Below are 18871 nucleotides of genomic sequence, written 5' to 3' on the forward strand. Positions count from 1 at the left end.
ATGAGTGGGCCAGATAGTCACTAAAATCATGACCATTGTCCAACACAGCTGTGAGGTCAGTGCCCATGTCTGTCATGATGAGGCAAGATCATGGGTTCTAATGTCCAGCATATTAACGGCAGTTCAAGCCACCAGAGAGGATCTGCCCTTTGAAGGGATGGGGAGATCTTTAGCAGGAGAACAGACAAAGCTCTCCATTCGCTGAAAGACTCAAGGGCTGTGCCAGTCTTAGGTGTTTAGGAATACCGACTTCCTCATCAGAAACCACATAAACCAAGCAGATCCAGAGGACATCACCTTAGTGCTGGGGCTGACGGCCCAAATACTGACCCAGGAGAGACCCCGGTACGCCAGAGGCCACCTATTGTCACTGTCCTCCACTGTACACCCTGTGCCCTCACAGGGGCAGTGGAGATGATGGCAGTGCTGGCGAAAGCTGCCACCGCCTCTGGAGCTGCCTTGCCCCTTTCTTTTAGCTGACTGATTCAGATGGAACTCTGAGACCCTTTGGAGAGCCATGCTCACGCATGCTGGAAGGAAAAAAACGTTGCTTACCCTACGAGAGCTGCAAGATGTAGTTGTCAGTGTAGATCCCACAACCTGCCCTCTATTCCCGCTTTGAGTCCTCAGCTAACCGGGCTTCAGTCTGCAAGGGAGCTGAAGGAGAGGCCTGCCCTCCACCAGGAGGCACAGGCCATGTACAGCCAGACATGCACTGCTATTCAGAAGACTCTGATACCGCGTTCACGAGGTGTGTGCACACCTGCTACAGGATCCACGCTGCCTGCAGCACTTTGAAGAACCACAGTTTTATTGTAGGGTGGGTAACCATTCTTTCTAATGACTTACCTAATTCCCAGACCTAGTGTACTTATACCAACCCCTGACCATGTCTGGATGCACTCCAGCCATATGTTCTGATGTCTCACTAACATAGACTGTAACACAGATATCTTTAGGAGAGACTGGTTTAAACTCTTAGCATTTTAACATGCAGCCATTCAGCTTATTGTGGTTTATTTTCAACATATTTAGTTTTATATTCTAAGTACTTTCTATTTTAAAAACAAACATTCATTATGTCATAAGTTGGCAGTAAAGGCCAAATTTATAGTTTCCAGCATAGACCTGACTTCATCTGGAAGGACATAATTTATGAGTTGTTTATGACTGCTCTCAGAGGTGAACAAATACAGTCAGTAAAGGAAATCACGTTCACAGAGGACAGGTTTAGACTACTGCTGAGTGACTAATCAGTGCTCTAACTGTAATAGGCAGTAGGGATACAAATACAGCTATATGGTCCCCTCTTTGTTTATAACCCCAATTTCATGATAGCAATAAGTTTCCAACTAACAATGTGTTCTCAAGGGTTGTTATGTTTCCTGTGTAGTAGAAATCACTTAGGGATTGGTTCACAGTAAGCCAGAGGCTGCAGTAGTCCAGAAATACTGCCCATTGTGTTCACTTATTTCAATATTCACAGATTAACAATATTTTAGTAGGCTGGTACGCTGAAGCTTTGCAAGGACCATTTGATTTTGTTGCTTTACATGTTTGTTCTGTACTGTCATCTTACAACAGTTACTAATATATGAAGTTATTAGCATACCATGCATTCTGTTAGCATCTAAATATTAATGTGAATCCTATACTACTTTTCTAGGGTGAAAAATGCTTATTTTTTCAGTTAGACTTCTGTTAATGTGAAAGTGAAATCTTGATGTGGGTTAGAATATTATTTAGAAAGCAGCAGATACAGAGTCAAATCATCCCCTGCATTTAGATTCCTACAGCTCCATTGAATTGAATGAGGCTATAAGTTTATAAATAAATAAGTAAAATTTTCCCTGTAGTGTTCCAGGCTAGTCAGTGCAAAGAAATCTCAATAGCCTTTGCAGTGTTTTAAAGCAAAAATATCCAAAGACCAGCGGTAATGCTACTGAAGTATACACTTGAGCAAACTGTTATGAACAAATGCTGTTATTAATGTAAAATATCAGTGTAAAGCTCTCATTTGAAACAATTAGATTCTCCCTATGAGAAACAAAACAAGACATTCCTTCCTTATCTCTGTCATGCTGTCTGGAGTGGCTCACAGCTACGAGTGCCTATCTCAGGGCAGACTGTCAGAAACAGGACTGACACCCCAAACTGGTGATGTGTTCTGTAATTAGATTTCACCAAGCCAGTAACAAATGGGAACTTCCGGATCACTATAGCAGTCTTACCCTGGAGTCAAACAGTCTCCTTAGACTCTCCAGTCTGTCTTGCCACCCAGGCAAGCTGGACTTAGTGATAAATGATCACTTACATCAAAAATCACCCCGCACTCAGGTTCTAGTCCCAAGAGACCAGTCATTTCCCCCAGGTTAGTTGGTACCCCAGATCTCACACCAAAGACAGCGCCTGTAGACAGTCCTGCAATAAACTAGCTAAAGGTTTATTAACTAGGAAAAAGAAGTATTCTTTACAAAGAGCGAACACGTACACACAAATGAGTTGTGATCCAAATCCTAGGAGTGACAGATTTGTAATGATCTGTCAATTTGAAATGACTTTCAGGGCAAATCCAGGGATAAACCTGGGTGACCTCTCGGTTCAATTTAAAGTCTCTGGCCCTGTAAGAGTTCAAACAGCAGAGCTGAAAAATTCTCTTGTGACCCTGTTTTATCTTTTACAGTCAGGCTTGGTCTGCACTACAGAGTTAGGTCAACATAAGGCAGCTTACAGCGACCTAATTATGTGAGTGTCTACATACAATGCTGCTTCCTCCGAAGTTAGTGGCACTCTACACCAACACTATAACTCCACTTCCACGAGCAGCATAGCACTTTCTGTCAGTGTAGCTGGAGCAATGCAGTGTCCACGTGGACACTGCTTTTCATGCATTGGCTGTCAGCCCCAAGCTGTCTCAGATGTCCTCCTGTGTTATGCAAAGCCTAGCCTTTTCTCCATCTAACGATTCTTGAGAAATGGTCCTCCAGTAGTTTAACCTCTGACTGACACCCTGCCCAGTAGTCTCTCCCCATTCTTCGTATATATGAGAACCCCTGACTGATCATGCTTATAGCAGGAAATGTAGCTGTATGGTTTTTGTTCTGTGTACGTATGTTTGTAAGGGGGAGATGGATGCCATATTCCCATTTGTGTCCTTAAAAACCTCCCCCTAAATGTATACTTCTGCCTGTGTCCCACATTAAACTGTATAGCCTGTTCTTTCCCAATAGGATGAGATCAGGAATCCATAATAATGCTTTGTGCCTTTAGATCATTTGGCCTTCCTCCTGACCCCAGAATGGTACCTACCAGTCCTTCCATAACACTTCTCTAGAAGAATTCTATATCCGGTTATAAAAATCAAAGCTGTATTCTGTTTATAGTAAGCAAAAATGGCATTTATTGGCAATTTACAGAGTAGAAAATATACCAGAAATAAAAACTTGATGAAGAAATGTTTTAGCATCCAGCTTATGAAAACGAGCTCTGATTTTGTGTCTCTAGGGCAGTAGAAGACAGACAAAGATTACAGAATGTTTCTCTTATATTTAGCCTGTCCGTGTGACATAGCATCCTGGAAGGAATGTGAGTATGCACAGCCAGGCAACTTCTATAGTATTCCCTTAGCTGTCAGACAGTGTCGCTTGTTGCAGTACACAAGTGTTTGATTTCATTACTACTCTAGCAATACAGTATCCATTCTTTGCTCTGAAACGTTACCTAAAAGGACATTTACTGCTCTTTGATTATTTTTAGAATACACAAGATTTCATTTTCTTTCTCATCCAGTTATAGCATTTGTTGATTTTTTTTTTCTATACAATATGCTTTGTGTTATATCTTTGCTTTGTATTGTGTCAGCAGTTCTAATTGCACAAAACATTCATACATATTCAAGTATTCTTTGCTAGAGAAAACAAACTCCTCTTCCTGTTTTTTAACTGATTGGTCTAGGTCACACATTTCTTGAAGCATTTTCAACGCTGCATGGAATATTCATACTAGTGACTACTATGTTCTGGACAAACTCTATTTGGGATTAAATTAGAAGTATAATTCTAATTTAACATTTAAAATATAAATGTGTGTATATATAGTTAAATTGTCAGAATGTTGTTGTAAATCAGTTTTACAAATCCCATGTCTATGCCGGTTCCTTGGCCATATTAGCTAATGGTATCTGGGGGGGTCTATAAATGTTTAAAGTCCTACTATTCATATGCTACCTCAACCCGTGCTTAGCATTACAGAAGCTAAATCCAAAGCTGTAACAGAGTAAGCTGTCTTCCCCATTAAAACAGTCATGATTGTAAACTACAGAAATAGTCACGGTGAAGTAGGTGCATGATTTGTAAGCTAATTTGTAAGATTAACTGCACAGGCAAAATGCCAAATAATTTGTAAAATGCAGTAATATGGCCATGAAGCACTATAACAGTATCCTATGGCAATCTTTACTATACAGGAGAAGTTACAACACTTCAAAACCTCCACTGTAATAACAATGCCATGAGGCAAGGCATATACAGATTCATCTTCCGCTAAGGTTTCTTTTCTCCTGACTTGGTAACAGCACTCTAGCTCCTATTTCTGTGTCCTGAAGCCTCTTGTTTTGCAGTATTAAAATTGATGAGGTACTTTATAAACTCCTTCCCCATTAATTTACAGGATTTCTCTCAATAAATGGTCACAAAAGACAAAGATTTTGAGATTTTTAGTACAGAATTTGTAAAACTAAGCTCAGTATTTTTTTGAGTATATTAGTTTTTTCTCTTCTTAACTTCTTGCTTTCCTTAGCTAACCTACCTTCATAACTGTAATTTGTTATAACGTATACGTAACATCTAATTCTCATAGCCTAATAGTAAATATTAGACAATCAAAAGTTTCTGGTTAAAGAGAACTTTTTATTATGGAGACAGTTAAAATGTAAATGCAAACTTTGCTTTAAAAAATTCATTTAAGTTATATTTGAGGGTGCCAGTATTTTCTTACCTTCTGATCTGTATTTGGTTAGTTACCCAGAGAATGTAACAGTTTATTCCATTAACATGTTGTACTTGAGTTTTATTAGATAGAGCCCTGAACGTTTGTTTTCTTAGCAGGAATTAACTTCAGATGACTTCGTTTTATGACGAGCTTATATCTTTGTGTGGCATGTGAAAAATGTTCAGTAGTTTGTAGACTCCTGTAAAAGCTATGCTTTTAAGTGGTTCCACTGATTAAACTATGATAACGTAACGTGGAGCTCTCCGAGCCCACCGCTCCCTCACGCTTACAGAGCTGCTGCTTTGCAAATGGAATACTTGTGCTCGATTTATATTGGGAACAAATCTTGGCCTGTGGTTGATTGTGTAAATTGCGAGACTGATTTTCATCCATTGCAAACCTGCAGAAAACTGTGTTTTGACTAAGGTGGGAGAAGGACAAGAAGCAAAGCCATGGAAATGGAATATTGTGGACCATTAGCAAATGAAAAGGATTTATAACCTTTCAAAGACCATTCAGATATAATTGTATCGAAAACTTGATTCTGTCTTTGAGCATAAAATCAACGCTTTCTCAAACAGCGGGAAGAATAGCGTCAGATGATTATAATTTGTTCTCCAATTATAGGTTAAAAGAAGAAGAAAATGTTAATGTAGTAAAGCCTGCAGTATTGTAATAGATTCCCCCCCCCCCATTTACTCAGCAACAAGACTGTCCCGCAGAGTGGAGTAATCTATAAGAACTGTCTTTGCAGGTTTTAAATAAAATATTTAAATCTATTGCACACAGATTTTTAGAGATTTATAGACCTAGGTCACATGAAACAGATCTTACTGGTGAACTAGCACAAAATTTAAAAAAAGAAAAAACTTTTCAGTAAAATACAGCAAGTTTTAGTAAAACATCTGCAATTAGTACTAAAACATTTATTATTATGCAATAGAATTAATACAAAGTTTACATCCACCCAACTACCCAGCTTGTTTTTCTTTGAATGCCTTGCAAATCTACTAGAATTCTTTAAAGGGGTCAGCAAAAACCCTCTGACAAGGTCCCTCACCAAAGGCTCTTAAGCAAAGTGAGCAGTCGTGGGATATGGGGGAAAATCCTCTCCTGGATCAGTAACTGGTTAAAAGATAGCAAGAATAGAGTAGGAATAAGTGGTCAGTTTTCGTAGTGGAGCGAGGTAAATAGTGGTGTCCACCAGGGTCTGTACTGGGACCAGTGCTGTTCTACATATTCATAAATGATCTGGAAAAGAGGTAAACAGGTGGCAAAATTTGCAGATGATCCAAAACTACTCAAGATAATTAAGTCCCAGGCAGTCTGTGAAGAACTACGAAAGGATCTCCACTGGGTGGCTAGGCAACAAAATGGCAGATGAAATTCAGTGTTGATAAATACAAAGTAATGCACATTTTAAAACATAATCCCAATTATACATGTAAAATGATGGAGTCTAAATTAGCTGTTCCCACTCAAGAAAGAGATCTTGGAGTCATTGTGGATAGTTCTCTGAAGACATCCACTCAATGTGCAGTGGCATTAAAAAAAGCGAACAGAACGTTGGCAATCATTAAAAAAGGGATAGATAATAACACAGAAAATACCATATTGCCTCTATAAATCCTTGGTATGCCCACATCTTGAATACTGTGTGCAGATGTGGTCACCCCATCTCAAAAAAGATATATTGGAATTGGAAAAGGTTCAGAAAAGGGCATCAAAAATGATTAGGGATCTGGAACAAATAAGACTGGGACTCCTCAGCTTGGAAAAGAGAGGACTAAACGGGGATATGATAGAGGTCTATAAAATCATGACTGGTGTGGAGAAAGTAAATAAGTATTATTTGCACCTTCTCATTACACAAGAACTAGGGATCACCAAATGAAATTAATAGGCAGCAGGTTTAAAACAAACAAAAGGAAGTATTTCTTCATACAACGCACAGTCAACCTGTGGAACTTCTTGCCAGAGGATGTTGTGAAGGACAAAAGTATAACAGGGTTCAAAGAACTAGATAAATTAATGAAGGATAGGTCCATCAATGGTTATTAACCAGGATGGGGTGGGATGGCGTCACTAGCCTGTGTTTGCCACAAGCTGGGAATGTGCAACAGGGAATGGATCACTTAATGATTACCCATTCTATTCACACACAGAGATAGGATACTGGGCTAGATGGACCTTTGGTCTGACCCAGTATGGCCGTTCTTATATTCTTATTTACATCAACATGACTATGAAGAATGTGGAGGATAATAAATCTGCAATATTTTATCTTCAAAAGAAGATTCTGAATGCTTTCACTCTTCACAATCTAATTGCATGCCATTTTCAGGCTACCACTGGCTGGTCTGCGGTATCCTAGTTTTTTAATTAAAGTTGTAATTATTTTACTAGCTTTCACATGTCATTTACATCTGATTTTTTCCAGGGCATGGTCTTCATTGCCATCGAGCCATCATTACCATCTGCAAACTAATTGGCATTACAGACCTGTATGCCAAACTTTCTGGATCGAACAACCTACTTAACCTCACCAGAGCTCTCTTTAAGGGTTTAGCAAAACAGGTAAATTTTACAGTCTGTACTTGCAGTCGTATTTGCGCAGTGGTCAGAAGGTGAAATATAATCTATACTTTGTGATATAGAACAGAATAAATTCTAGGTTCCAAAAGTAACAAAGTTCAATTGAATTCTACAATTCCAGGAGAAAACAGTTTGAATTTCAATCTCCTCGTTCCACTCCCTCAGCAATCATCAGTCACTTACAGCTGTCCATCAGCAACTCTTGTGCATTCAAGCATAAAGTGCCTCAAGGGGAAATCTGAATTTGTGGGATTAATTTGCTTTGGTCAGTGACATTTAAAAAGCGCAAACGGATAAAGCTTTAATCCTACTTGTATTGCTGTTATTTCGTCAGTCACATTTTGGGTTGTCTCTGTTGGTGTACTGAACACAATCGTTGCCTCTCCTGAGAGTGTAGCTACAGTGCCTGAGAAATAGTGGGTAGGAGGCTGTAGCCCTGACTGCTGTGGTCCAGTCCATAGCAGCTGACATTTTAAATATAGTCTGCCAAAAAAAAAAAAAAAACAATTCTCACATTGTCTGCTTTAATCTGTTGCTAATCTACTTAAAGAATTGCAGGTGCTTCTTGCAGCTTTTTTTTAAACAATACTGTTGTAGATTATTCATGAGTTGTAACAAGCTCAGGTGATTTAGAAGCATTAGCCCTATTGACTGAAGCACTTTTGGAAATATGTTCCTTAGCTTGCAGGACTGAAAAGTAGCAAAATGTTTGCATGAAAGGAAAGAGAGGACATTTGGGGTATCAGTGCTTTGAGATGTTTATTAAATTAGTTATTTTTGGTACACTGAATGGGCAGCAGAAGTGTTTGCTGCTATAAGTGAATACCTATTCTGAAAAATGAGGCTTTAATGAATAATTTTTCTTGGTGGTGGGGGAAAGATTGAAAATCAAATGAACAGAATTTCTTTGAACAGAAGTTACCACCTTGAAAATTGTGTGCCGTGGACAGCACAGCTACTTTGTTATTATTGAAGTAACAAGATTTCTGTTAAACTGTCTTGTGTCTTCAGACTAATGGCATGTGTACTTTGGCCATGGGAAGCTTACCATATGACATCTAACATCCAGTTACCTGCCCATCTGTGAGATCTACTTCCTGGGGGACATTCATTTAATTTAACTAATCTTCAGTCAGTTCTTGGCAGGGTAGGACTGTTCGGCCCTGTCACGCGTATAATAAACAGTGCTTTGGGTATGTTGCCACGTTTTGTTACTGTCCCACTGCACGCCTTCATCATAGGCCAGTAGCCTTTCCAGAGCAGTACTGTTGGGAATGACCCTACAGTGCTTGCAAATCCGCAGTCCTGGGACTACTGCATCACAGCTAGAAGCACACAGCAGAATTCCCACTGTTCGCACCATTCCCTGGATGTTCTACTCATGCTTATGTGTTCCAGGAAGCATTTCTTTAGTTTACGTGCAGCATCTGAAAAACTGACACTTTCTGTTGCTACTTATGCCATTTAAGCAGACAAAAAATGTTCAACATTGATATGGAGGTAAATACAGAATGGAAATTATTTAGATAGATCAAATAGGCTGAACTTGTCCTAGTTCAGTTCTTTCTTGTGACATTTATAGAATCTTTTTTTTTTTAAACCCCTCAAACAGGAAACCCATCAAGAGCTAGCAGATAAGAAAAACCTCTACGTGGTAGAATTCCGTGAGGAGTGTGGCCCCCTGCCTATCATAGTTGCTTCACCTAATGGAGATGTCAGGAAGGAACCAGAGCCTGTGGATGAGGTTCCTAATACCAAGCTGGAATGGAGCGAACTGAGAATAGCTCAAGGAATGAAACGCTCTTCCTGGGCAAATGTCAAAAGGACAGTGTGGTGAAGAGCTGGCATCTGCCCGTGCCAATATTCAAAGAGGTACCACCACACAAACCCAGCTCATTTTAAATATAGTCTGCCAAAAAAAAGAGAAAGTCCAGCTCAGACGTGCACTTCAGCACCATTTTGTGCTACTGCTGCTCTTCCTTGGAGCTCAACAGTCTTGTTGGCTTTTCTGCAAACTTCTCTTGCCATCCACATTCAGCTAATGAACAATCTGAATGTAAATGGCTGATGTGCAGCCATGCTGATTTCATACGCACCAGTTCTCTGCTGCTATCCCTAGACCTGGTCTGTAATCAGGAAACCCTAGTGTTTTCTTTAAAGATATTTAGGAAACTATTAAAAACATTACTAAAATAAAACCCAATCATTCTCATAATTTAATGTGCTGCATTTTTCCCCAAAGCTGCTTAAATTTCTGTATGTGCTTTCAGAGTTCAACATGTGCAAGGATAGATGTTAGTACATGGAGTCTGTGCACCTCTGCACCGTGTAATCTAGTGCAGAGTGGGAGGGTGGAGATTGCTGTGAAATTAAAGGGGCAGAAGTGTTGACAAGGAGGCGTGTAGGATGAAGGGAGGCCCAGGGCTGGGGCAGAGTTACTGGAGGTGAGACAGAAGATTTACTTGGGGAGGGGGATGGGGAAGGACAACAGGAGAAAGCAGAAATGGTTTGAACAGTGCCAAAGGAAGGCAGGGGGGATGGGGAGATGGTGATCGGAGGAGGGCTGCAGAGTGAGGTGTGATGAATCAGTGGCAGGAGCTATCTGTGTCTAGGCCAGTGTTTCTTGAAGCTTGTCGACCCCTCAGTCAAAGTAAATAATCATTCACAACCTCCTGACATTTACCATAAAAGAGTGATAGAGATATCAGTGCTAAGCCAGTGTAATTGATTTATGTGCGTGGTTTGGGAGGTTGACAAAGAATAGTTGGACCTTGAAGGGGAAGGTTGCGTGTGGAGTGGGGAATTCAGATTTTCTTTGGTTTAGATTGTAATACATTTTTCTGACGATTCCTGACACTTGCCTTTCATGGACCACCAGTGAGAAACACATCTCTAGACCAGAGCAATGGGGCAGGCTAGCTGGGGCACAAAGATGAGCTGCAGGAGAAGTCATTTGGCAGCCAGCAAGGCAGCCAGGGAGCAAGTCAGTCCTGGAACCAGCTGGGGTAACTATTAACGCAGATGAGGACATTTCACCACATGGTAAAGAGTACAAATGTCTGAGGTTGAATCTTCCTCCCAAAACACCCTGCATTCCCCTCTGCTACTTGGGAGAGCATCCTGCTTGGCTGGCGTTAGCAATGCAGCTTGAATTGGTACAGCCCACCCCACTGTCCACTCCCAGCCTGGCCCAAGCCTTCCTGGGTGCAGTGAGGATGGCCGCAGAGGAGCTCCGAGTTCGCCAGCACGGGCTGACAGTCTGTAGGTCTTCAAGTGCTAGTCCCGATCTGTATTCCACACATGGCTATGCACATGCGCCTGAGTACGGTAATTCCTGCAAGCAGTGTCTATTCGCCCTCCCATACACAGCTGGTCTTCTGCTCCCAACCGAGAGCATAAGAGGCAGTCCAGTGCATCTCCAGTTCCTCATTACCACCATGTGGCCTGAGTCAGAATCCTGTGTCCCTCCCTTCCTTCAGTTCCTTTGTAGACCCTGTAAATACAATTGCCAATAGTTTTATCTTTCTGAGCCTGTTAACTAATAGTTTATAGTTTAGTTAGTATAGTACATTTTTCCCCCCTTCCTGGAGATTCCCTTCCCAGGTCTGGGACTATGCTCAGAGTCCCAGGCTTCAAGAATTGTCTCTTTTGCCCTCACTCCTTCCCTATCAGCAGCGAACATCAGCGTTGCCTCGACTGTCTGGATGAGACGCGTATCTCTGCAACGTGCAGTATTTGTCACTTGTTCCTACCCAGAACTCGAGAATCTCCTGAGCTTCACCTGAGAAACTACATGATGGAGAAGGCTTTGAGACTCTTCTTCAGTCCGAGCCGGGAAGACACACTCCCCCGCCCGCCCCCCCAGTACATCAGCCTGAACTGACAATCAGTACCCCTCTAAGTATGTGCTTAGGAGTGTACCCTCCAATACCTAAGTCCAAAGACACTTCATCTAGGGCTTCCCATGAGAATAGAGGGCACTCTGAGCACAGAGCCTCATTGAGGACTGTCCTGAAGAGACATGCTTCTTCCTGTTGAGGTCAAGTGAGCCTTCGTGCACAGACCCTAAGGAACTGGCTCTGCTGAAAACACCTGGACAGAAGGGTGAAGTGCCTAGAAAGAAAGATCCTCCATTTCTATCAGTCATACCGGCACCAGAGCGGAAGGACCAACATCTGCTGGTTCTGTCTACAAGTACAGGTCCAGATTCATCATTGTTGCCACCTGGTTTGTTCAAGGACCATTCTGCCTCCAAGGGTGCAGTAGTTCCATCAGACTTGACTACCAGAACCTCCCGGACACGAGGACGTATGGAGACTTACACACCAGCAGAAGATATGTTCCTCCCTTATCAGCAGTCTCCCCTCCTCTCCAGCCCAGCCCTAATGAGGGATGTTACTACACCAGAGAAGGATACTACTTCAGTGTCCCAGGAGCCGCCTTACCCCCAGCTCTCTGAAAGGAGTGCTCCAGTACTGATGGGCCCTCCGATACCGGAGGAGCACTTTGCAAACTCGGATGAGTCTGTCTCCTGTGTCTCCATGGAGAGACTTGAGCCCTGATGGACATTTGAGGAGTGAAACTCCCTATTGCTCCAGATCAGACTTCCTCAGGGACCACTGATACTGAATCCCTTGGGGTTCTCCTCAACCAGCTGCCCCTCTTTCTGGCCATACCGCTCTAGAGGGGCCGTGGGCTGCAGCTCCTGGGGCAGTGCTTTCCTCTTGTCCTTGGCAAATGACCTTAGATACACCTTTCCTCCTATTCCGCTGCTTCCACATGTCATAAGAAAGGTACGTTATGACGCAGCCAGCGTCATTCTCCTAGCACAAACCTGGCCCAGGCAGTTTTAGTTCATGGAGTTCCTGACAATGTCTGCCCGTCCCCTCCGCTCCCCTCCCAAATCAGATCCACACCTTCCTGAACCTCCTAACTAAGGATAGGGGCAGAATCAAGCACCTCAATCCAGACTCACTCCACCTCATGGCCTGGTTTGTGATGCGTGTCTGGAATAGAATGTTCCTGCTTGACTCCTGTGCAGGCTATCCTTACCCGAAGTAGGAAAGAGTCAACTAGGATCTGCTGCTGGCCAAATGGAGGTGTTTCTCTGCCTGGGCATAGATTAGTCAACACTCTCCAGCTACTGCAAGGATTCTGTTTGTTTTAGATTATCTCCTGCCCCAGGACACCTCCGGTCTCTCCATTAGTTTGATGCAAGTCCCCCTCTCAGCAGTTAGTGCCTTCCTCCCTCCAATAGATGGACATTGCTTTCAGTCACCCAATTATAGTACGTTTTATGAAGGGCCTAACCAGGACCTTCCGACCACTGATCAAACCTCAGTGGGACCTGAATCTCGCCTGTCAACACTCACTAGAGCTCCGTTTGAACCCTTAGTGACATGCTCTTGTCCCACTCGTCCAGGACGGTTGCATTTCTGGTGACTATCGCTTCGGCCAGAAGTGTCAGCGAGCCAGGAGCCATCCTGGCAGACCCTTTCTACACCATTTTTCAGAAGGACAAAGTTTCCCTTATCTTGCATCCTAAATTTCTCCCCCAGGTTGTTTCTGAATTCCACATTTGCCAAAGTCTCCACTTACCTGTCTTCTTTCCAAAGCTCCATGCTTCTCCCTCAGCATCCAGCATGCCCTGGCGTTCTACCTGCGAAGGACCAAACCAGTCAGAAAGTCACCAAGACTTTTTATCACCATAGCAGAAAGATCATGTGGGCAAGCTATATCCTCTGAAAGAATTTCTAAGTGGGTTTTGGGATGCATCCGAGTGTGCTGCAGGTTAGCACACGTCCTTCTCCTGATGGTGTCCGCTCACTCCACAAGATCACAGGCTGCCTTTACAGCATCCCAACAGCAGGTCGCAGTACAAGACATTTGCAGGGCAGCCACCAGGAGCTCCAGTCACACGTTCGTGACACACTGTGCCTTAGGTCTCACCTCAGCTGCGGACGCAGCCATGGGATCTGCAGTGCTGCAAGTATCTTTGCCGATGGCTTCTTCGCACCCGCCTCCAGTCTGAGCACTGCTTGTCAATCACCTGCAAGTAGAACACACAAAGGGACCAGCCCTCCAAGAGGAAACTGAGGTTATTTACTATTTACTGTAACTGGAAGTTCTTCCTGATGTGTGGTCCTCATCTCTATTCCACTACCCACCCACCATCCCCTCTGCTTCAGATCCTCTTGGATTTGCAGTACGATGAGGAGCTGGAGAGGTGGTGGCCCACACTGGCACTAATACCCTCAGTCAGGAGTACGAGGTGACCTATTGTCCTGTCTCAAGGCAGCATCCTGGGCAACTTTCTACTTCTAGGTGCTTCAGCCATTTCTGATGAGACAGGATCCCCCACGGACACTATGCACAATGGAACTAAATGTGCTGCATCGTGACAGGGCCTATGTTACGCTATAAGAAGCACACAGGATCTTTTTCAGGGAATAAAAGGCAATACGCTGCATTTATAGAGCATACAGCGGTTAGCATATGCCTTTCAGTCACACACGCATACACACACCATGCATACAGTCATGCCAGTCGATGTTACCAATCCAGAGTCTGGATCAATCTAGTGGCCAGCCAGGTTGGTCACAGAGGGGAGCTGGGCTCTGTCAGTCACGATCCGATGCTCCTGGGGTTGTGGCAAGACAAACCCAAAGTCCCATGGCAAAGCACCCTGTTCTTACAGTCCTTTTTCTCCATTGAAGTCTGCATTTTGCTGTGTCATTTATGACCGGTTACATCCTTAATTGGTGTTTATCTTTTGATGTTAACATTCCAAAGCACCTCCAGTGTCATCCTGTCCTGGTTTCGATTTACTCAGTTGTCTTTAGGGTACCAGCCTCCACCTCAGGGTCGTCAATCTGCCCTTCAATTATGGATGTGCAATTAATTTGATCATCCTGCCAGCAACCTTTTCGAATAGCAGAAAGGAATGACCCTCTGGGACATTGGTAGAAACGCATCTGACAGACTGATTAGAGATTAGATGAGATTAGAGGCATGTTGAAGGCCCGGGCCCCCATGTGACCTGTTTTGGTCACAAGATTTAGTAAGTTATAATAATGTAGTATGTATTCAATGTATTAACTGTCAATCATTATAACATCTAATACAAATATAAAATCCTATGCCTGCATGTGGAGCTCAGATTCATCACCGTATCCTCAGGGGAACATTTACAGGACCTCCTTTGGGGCAATCAGAAAAAGTGAGGGGCATATTTTTCCAGCAGACTAGGGACCCCAGCTCGGGAAACGTTCTCCTATGTGGCCATCCAAGCTGTTTGCTGGGGCTCAGCCCCTGAAATATTCAGAGCTCCATGCTCCATAGTGCTCTCCCAGACAGCCCATGTGGGCCTCCCTGTTTCCAGTGCTCCTGCTCTTTGAGGCCAGGGCCTTCTTTCTGTTCTGTGTTCGTACAGCACCTCACACAGCAGAGGCCTGGTTCACGGCTAAGGCTCCTAGGTGCTACTTCAGTAAAAATAATGGGTTCCTGAGACCTATTGGAGAAAGTACAATACTCACACCAGCCTCTGAATTAATGCATATTACCACCCTTACCACTGCAGTTCGCAACCAAAGGGGCATGGGGAGCAGTTTCTGGGGACAGTTTGTCATCCATGGTGAGCCAGCTGCTTGTCTGGTGCTACCTCCTAGTTTTCCAATTGCCCAATCAGACGAGAAGCTAAAAATGCATGAAACACATTTGTAATGTGGCCTTTCCACGTAAGCAGTTACTGCTGCTGCCATGTGGCCCTTACGGAGTCGTCAATGGAAGGGGAGACATCTATGACCTGCTGTAAGCCATTCTGTGAAAAAAGGTGAGAACTGATTTACTCACCGTCCGTTCCTTTCAGAACGATCGCCGTGGCTGAAACACAGCAGCCATTGTATATGATCTGTGTGTGTGTCGTGGGGACCTCACTGAACCCCCAGAGGGTTTTTAGTGCACCTTGTCTTTACTGCCACAACCCCAGTGTTGTTTGACACACCTTTCAAGAGTATCCTGCACATTTATATTTGTGGTTCTGATACCAAAGGCATTGAAGTGAGTATGATGTAAATGCTGCAGTCTCCTAAAGACTGCAATGAGATATATGCATTTGGACTTGGTTTTCTTAGTCTAGGCTTCTCCAGTTCCGGTTAGCTGAACAGTGAACGCTCCTCAGAATTTTAATCTATGGGATGAGCACCGTGCCTGATAGACTCCAAGCTCTGCTAGCTAAAGGAAGATATTGCAGTCAGAATCCTTCCCGCGCTATCAAACGTTGCTTAGCTATATAGGTAAATATTGCACTAATTGTATTTACTACAGATTTTCCTGAGGTTTTAAGTAACAACTGCTGGGGAAAGACAATAAGAAGCAAGGGCAATGCCTATTAGTTTCACTACCGAGAACATTTGTCTGTGTTTCACCTTAGATTAGACCAAGCAATGTAGCTAAAATTGCTTGGATGCACTTTAATTTGCCTCTGTCGTCAGCAATAACTGTTCACTCAGTCACTGCACAAATAACATTATTCGAACCAGCTGACTTCAGCTATTTCCACTGCACCAAACCAACCGCATCATCCTCCCACTGTGACTGATCCCCTTCAGATAATAGAGACTGTGTAAAACACTCAAATGTAACAGGTGCTGTGGATTCTTGTGACTTCATTTCCTCTTCAGCAGCAAATGGGAAGTCAAGAGGATCCAGACGTCTTCGCTGAGTGATTGCCCAGGTCCATTCCACGTCAGGGGTTGAACACCCAGTGACGGGTGTACATTTTTCCCTCGGCAGTACTTGCTGAGGCAGCATATGCACCCTTTCTTGCCTCTGTGCCAGATTATAAAGGGCACAGCCACCTCGACCCATCTCAGTTCCTTCTCACAGCCCAGAATAGTTGGTGGAGCCTGTTCTCTTGCTTTTGTAAGTTTTCCTCCCATTTATCCATTTTTGCACATTGTTGGTGCCTTTTATTGTTAGTTTGAGTGTTTCCGTGTTAAGTTTCCTTTTAGAAACTTTGTACACTTCAGTTTCATAGAAGACCTCAGGAGGTCATCTAGTCCAGCCCCCTGCTCAGAGCAGGGCCAATCCCCAGACAGATTTTTGCCCCAATCCCTAAATGGTCCCCTTCAGGATCAAACTCACAACCCTGGGTTTAGCAGGCCAATGCTCAAACCACTGAGCTCTCCTTCCCTGCTGTAGGTTCTGGTTCTGGGACGTGCTTCAGTCACGGGGCTTCAAACCTGTCTTGTCTGTAAAAAGCCGTTGCCAGCGCCGGCCCGGCACACCAGTTGCCTGAAGTCTCGAGGGGAATCGTGTCACAGATTTGTAGAGACTTTAAGTTGCGGACCAAGAAAGAGGGAGACCAGACTGAAGTTCTGGTGATGAAGGCAGTTGTGCACCTCCGTGCCCAGAACATGCACCAAGCACTTGGACTTCAGTGAGACATGCCCCTGCTCTCCTGGCTATCCCAGCTCCAGTTGCCTGCCCCAGTACCAAGGAACATCCAGGAGAGCTGGGGGTGGGGGTGGAGTTTTTTTATTTTCAGTTTTGGGTGGTGTTTACCCTTTGGGGGTTTTGTGCTGTGTTTGTTTTCAATGAATCTTGCTACATCTTGAAACAGAAAGTTACAATGTTTTGCTTTGAGAGTGTCAGAACAAATGTTTTGGCTTTTTCCAAAACAATCTTCTGGGCTGAAGCTATTCATGGAATTGGCTAATAGTTTTGGTCAACCCCAAACTGTATTTCAATGAATAAACTATTTGTCCAAAAATGTTTGCCCTGCTCCAGTGGCTGTGTGCCGTGCCAGCCGTGCCATCTACCTGGAACACCCCAACGCAGCCAGGTCAGACCGGGGAATCCACCCTATGTATGTTAAAGAACCAGGCAATTGTAAGAAGGACTTTGAGCCCCGTCCTAGAGCTAATCTCTTGCTCTGTCGGGTCTCCACTGCACCAAGCTTGTATTGCTGACTTATGAACGTCATGCACAAAACATGAGCCAATTGCTATTCCTAGGTAAAGCTAACTGTAAAATGAGATTCAGCAATAACCCCAAAATATCCGGGGGAGCTGGATCTAATTTTCTGAGCAATCTTTCGCTTTCAAACCTGCGGCTCAGGAGAAGATTGGAGGGCTTAATTCAAACTCTGCCTTCCCTGAAGGTATTTCAAGTGGGTAGCTTATCAATAAAAGTGTTTATGGGTGCAAAATATGCATACCTATGTGGAGCAGTGAGTATAACATTACAATAAAAAAGCTATTTTCTAATTTTCTGGGAATGATCAGCACAAACTTAATGGTTTCTGTAGCTGCAACCTGTCAGCTGGCATGTTAAGGCAGCGAGATCTGATATCAAAACAATTTGTTACTTTTAAGTGTAATGGAACCACCTTTTGCATTACAGAAAACAATTTAATTCAGCCAAATAAAAGAGAAAAGGAAAGCAGAGCATGCAGGAAACTCGGGTTACAATCCCAGTCACATAGTGACAAATCACAGCAGCTTTCCAATGTGCTGACATCACATTTCCCATCCAAAACAACTGCAAGCAGTCTCTACTGAAAGGCCGAGCCCTGAAATTTAAGTACAGTGACCATTTCACATTCCATTCAGGAAAGACACTGCAGCAGTGGAGCTGCTGCCTGAAATGTTAGTTGTTACTGGCTTTGCAGTACTTTAAAAATGTGCTGTACATTGTTTCCTGGTTTCAAAAAATAAAATAGCTCAGAAAACCTGATCACCCTGTAAAAGAATAGAAGTGAGTGTGTTCCAAGTGGTGAATTCATGCAAAGGGCCCTTCGAGTTTCCCTAACTAGCTGATATTGCTGCTCTCACTGTTCCTGTGCGTCAGCACAAGTCTATAACCTTCCCTAGGACTGTCCATGTTGTAACTGTGCTGGTCCCAAGACGTTCGGGAGACAAGGTGGGTGAGGTATTGTCATTTATCGAACCGTAGGCTCCGTTACACTGTCGAGAGTTGTATAATGGGACCTTAGTGTAAATGAGCATGAGGCTCATTGAAGCTATCTACCTAGCTAGCTATTTATCCCCATGCACACCCGTCTGTCTGTCTGTGTCCAGGCATTCAGTGACGGTGGAGCAGAGTGCCTAATTGAAAAAATAAAAAGCCTACAGAATGATTTAATAATAATCAGCTGAACCTGACTTCCCACTGTGACACTGTGGCCAAGAGGGCGAATGTGATCCTTAGGTGTGTAGAACAGTGGAATCTTGAATAGAAATAGGGAGGTTCTGTTATCTCTGTATTTGGCACTTTTGCAGCCACT

At 43.5% G+C, this 18871-nt stretch overlaps 1 protein-coding gene across 3 annotated transcripts in view; it reads left to right on the top strand.

Annotated features, from left to right (window-relative positions):
• MRPS5 (mitochondrial ribosomal protein S5) overlaps positions 1-18871 on the top strand; it is a 128966-nt gene that overhangs the window by 89440 nt on the left and 20655 nt on the right. For 2 of the 3 annotated variants that reach the window (XM_050951468.1, XM_050951469.1), the window contains 2 exons: positions 7430-7566; positions 9197-9470. In XM_050951468.1, the coding sequence (XP_050807425.1) occupies positions 7430-7566; positions 9197-9421 (362 nt within the window). In that variant the 3' untranslated portion in view covers positions 9422-9470. Of the gene's footprint in view, positions 1-7429; positions 7567-9196; positions 9471-18871 lie in introns of those variants that run through there. The other variant, XM_050951470.1, reaches the window with a different exon arrangement.

This window comes from Gopherus flavomarginatus, chromosome 4 (genome assembly GCF_025201925.1).
Source record: "Gopherus flavomarginatus isolate rGopFla2 chromosome 4, rGopFla2.mat.asm, whole genome shotgun sequence".
NCBI classification, from domain to species: domain Eukaryota; kingdom Metazoa; phylum Chordata; order Testudines; family Testudinidae; genus Gopherus; species Gopherus flavomarginatus.